At 63.6% G+C, this 1663-nt stretch overlaps 1 protein-coding gene across 1 annotated transcript in view; it reads right to left on the bottom strand.

Annotated features, from left to right (window-relative positions):
• Nucleotides 1-414, bottom strand: part of DBH (dopamine beta-hydroxylase) — a 19865-nt gene extending 19451 nt beyond the window's left edge. The window contains exon 1 of the mRNA XM_077774645.1: nucleotides 69-414. Within this exon, the coding sequence (XP_077630771.1) occupies nucleotides 69-386 (318 nt within the window). The 5' untranslated portion in view covers nucleotides 387-414. The remainder of the gene's footprint in view (nucleotides 1-68) is intronic.
• Nucleotides 415-1663: the final 1249 nt, after the last annotated feature.

Below are 1663 nucleotides of genomic sequence, written 5' to 3'. Positions count from 1 at the left end.
AAGATGAAGGCCGGGTGGGGGCTGGGTAAGGACAAGGTCAGGAGCGCCGGGGGTTCGGAACAACTCACCCCAAAGTAGGCGCTGTCTCCGCTGGTCCAGAGCACGACCAGGTCAGCATTTTCCAGCTCGCCGCGGTCCGACATCCCGAACAGGACGCCGGCCTTGAGCTCCCGCACGAGGAGCTGGAAGTAGACCGTCTCGTTCACGTAGCTGATGTCCCAGGAGAGCTCCAGGGACCCCTCGGGATCCAGGGGGATGCGGTAGGGAAACGGACTCTTGGGGGGTGCCGAGCTCTGCAGCGCGGCCACCAGGATGACCAGGAAGACGGCCACCGCCGTGCCGTACATGGAGGCCGCCTCTCTCATGCTGGGGCCGGCGACCTGCATGACTGGGGAGCGCGGCCGCCCGCCGGGACTTTATGTCCCGGCCTCCAGGGGGTGGGCTCAAGCTGCTCTCTAATCACATTGGTCTGGTAGGGAATTCAATCGTCCCGGTGGCCCGCCCACCGGCCTGTGCCCCGGGGGCACACCCTTTGCGTCCCTTGCTCTCTTAATTGGCCCTGATGACACATGGACATCATCAGCGGGAATTGAAGCCGACTGACTGATCGCGCTCCGTCCGTCCGAACGTCTCTGCAGCGCTGTCTGGGGAGCCGCCCCTCCCTGCAGCCAGAAGGCCTTCCAGATGCCGTCAGCCAGGCACCGGGCTGCCCACCAGGCAGGCTGTCTGGTCCTGTCCCCGCGCCACACGCAGGTTCGGCCCTGTGCCGCCCTATCCGTGGATGGGCATGCTGAGGCCCCAAGGGCTTACTTCCGGGGTGACCAGCGAGTAATGATACTGCCGCTGTGGCCCCCGGCCCAGTGAGCCGCTTCCGCCATGCTGGAGGGTGGACCAATTTCAAACTAAAAATAAAAGACGGTCCCCACATAGTCCCTGTGTTTAGACACTCTCTCCATGGCCTGCTGTTCCCACTTTTGTCTCCTGTCTATTTCCTCACAGGCTCCAGCTGGTGCCACGGCTGCTCCCGCGGGAGTGGGTGTACTGCTGGGGGGTGGGGCCAGATGGCACAGGGTGCATCGCTGGGGGACAGGCTTTGCAGAAAAGGGTGCCCAGGACGGGCCTGCCTCCCTGTCACCGAAGCTCCCAAAGCTGTGACGCCCCTTAGCCTAGAGTGGACGCTGCCTGAACGTGAATGCTCCCGGGCCTGCTGGCCAGTAGTGCTGTTTCTCCCACACCTGCCGCAGGGCCTTTGCACAGATCCACTGGGGCTCACAGCCCTGGCACTGCACCCCAAGTCGCCCCCGTCCTTCTCTGTGCACAGTGCTTTGACTCTAGTTGGGCTGCCACCTCGAGGAAGTTCTCCCTGATAGCCCCGAATTCAGTCCCTCTCCCTCAGGCACCTGCCTCGCTCTCACTCTCCCTCCCTTCATTCCTTCGTCCCCCTCCTCCTCTTCCTCCCCTCTCTGGAGAAACCGAGAACCCTAGGGACACAGGGACGTCACCAGCTGCCACCCAACCTTTAGTCCTCAGGTGTCTGCAGAGGCTGGCGGTGCAGGCTCAGCTCTGAACCCTGTTCCGTCGGGAGGAATGAGTGTGCCGCCTGCAGACGGAAGTGGGGGAACATTCCAGCCCTCACGGGGCCCTGGCGGTGGTGCTTTCTGCC

Source organism: Crocuta crocuta, unplaced genomic scaffold, assembly GCF_008692635.1.
Source record: "Crocuta crocuta isolate KB4526 unplaced genomic scaffold, BGI_CrCroc_1.0 scaffold458, whole genome shotgun sequence".
Lineage (NCBI taxonomy): Eukaryota > Metazoa > Chordata > Mammalia > Carnivora > Hyaenidae > Crocuta > Crocuta crocuta.
The sequence above is the reverse complement of the archived record's forward strand: the minus strand, read 5'-3'. Positions and strand labels throughout refer to the sequence as shown.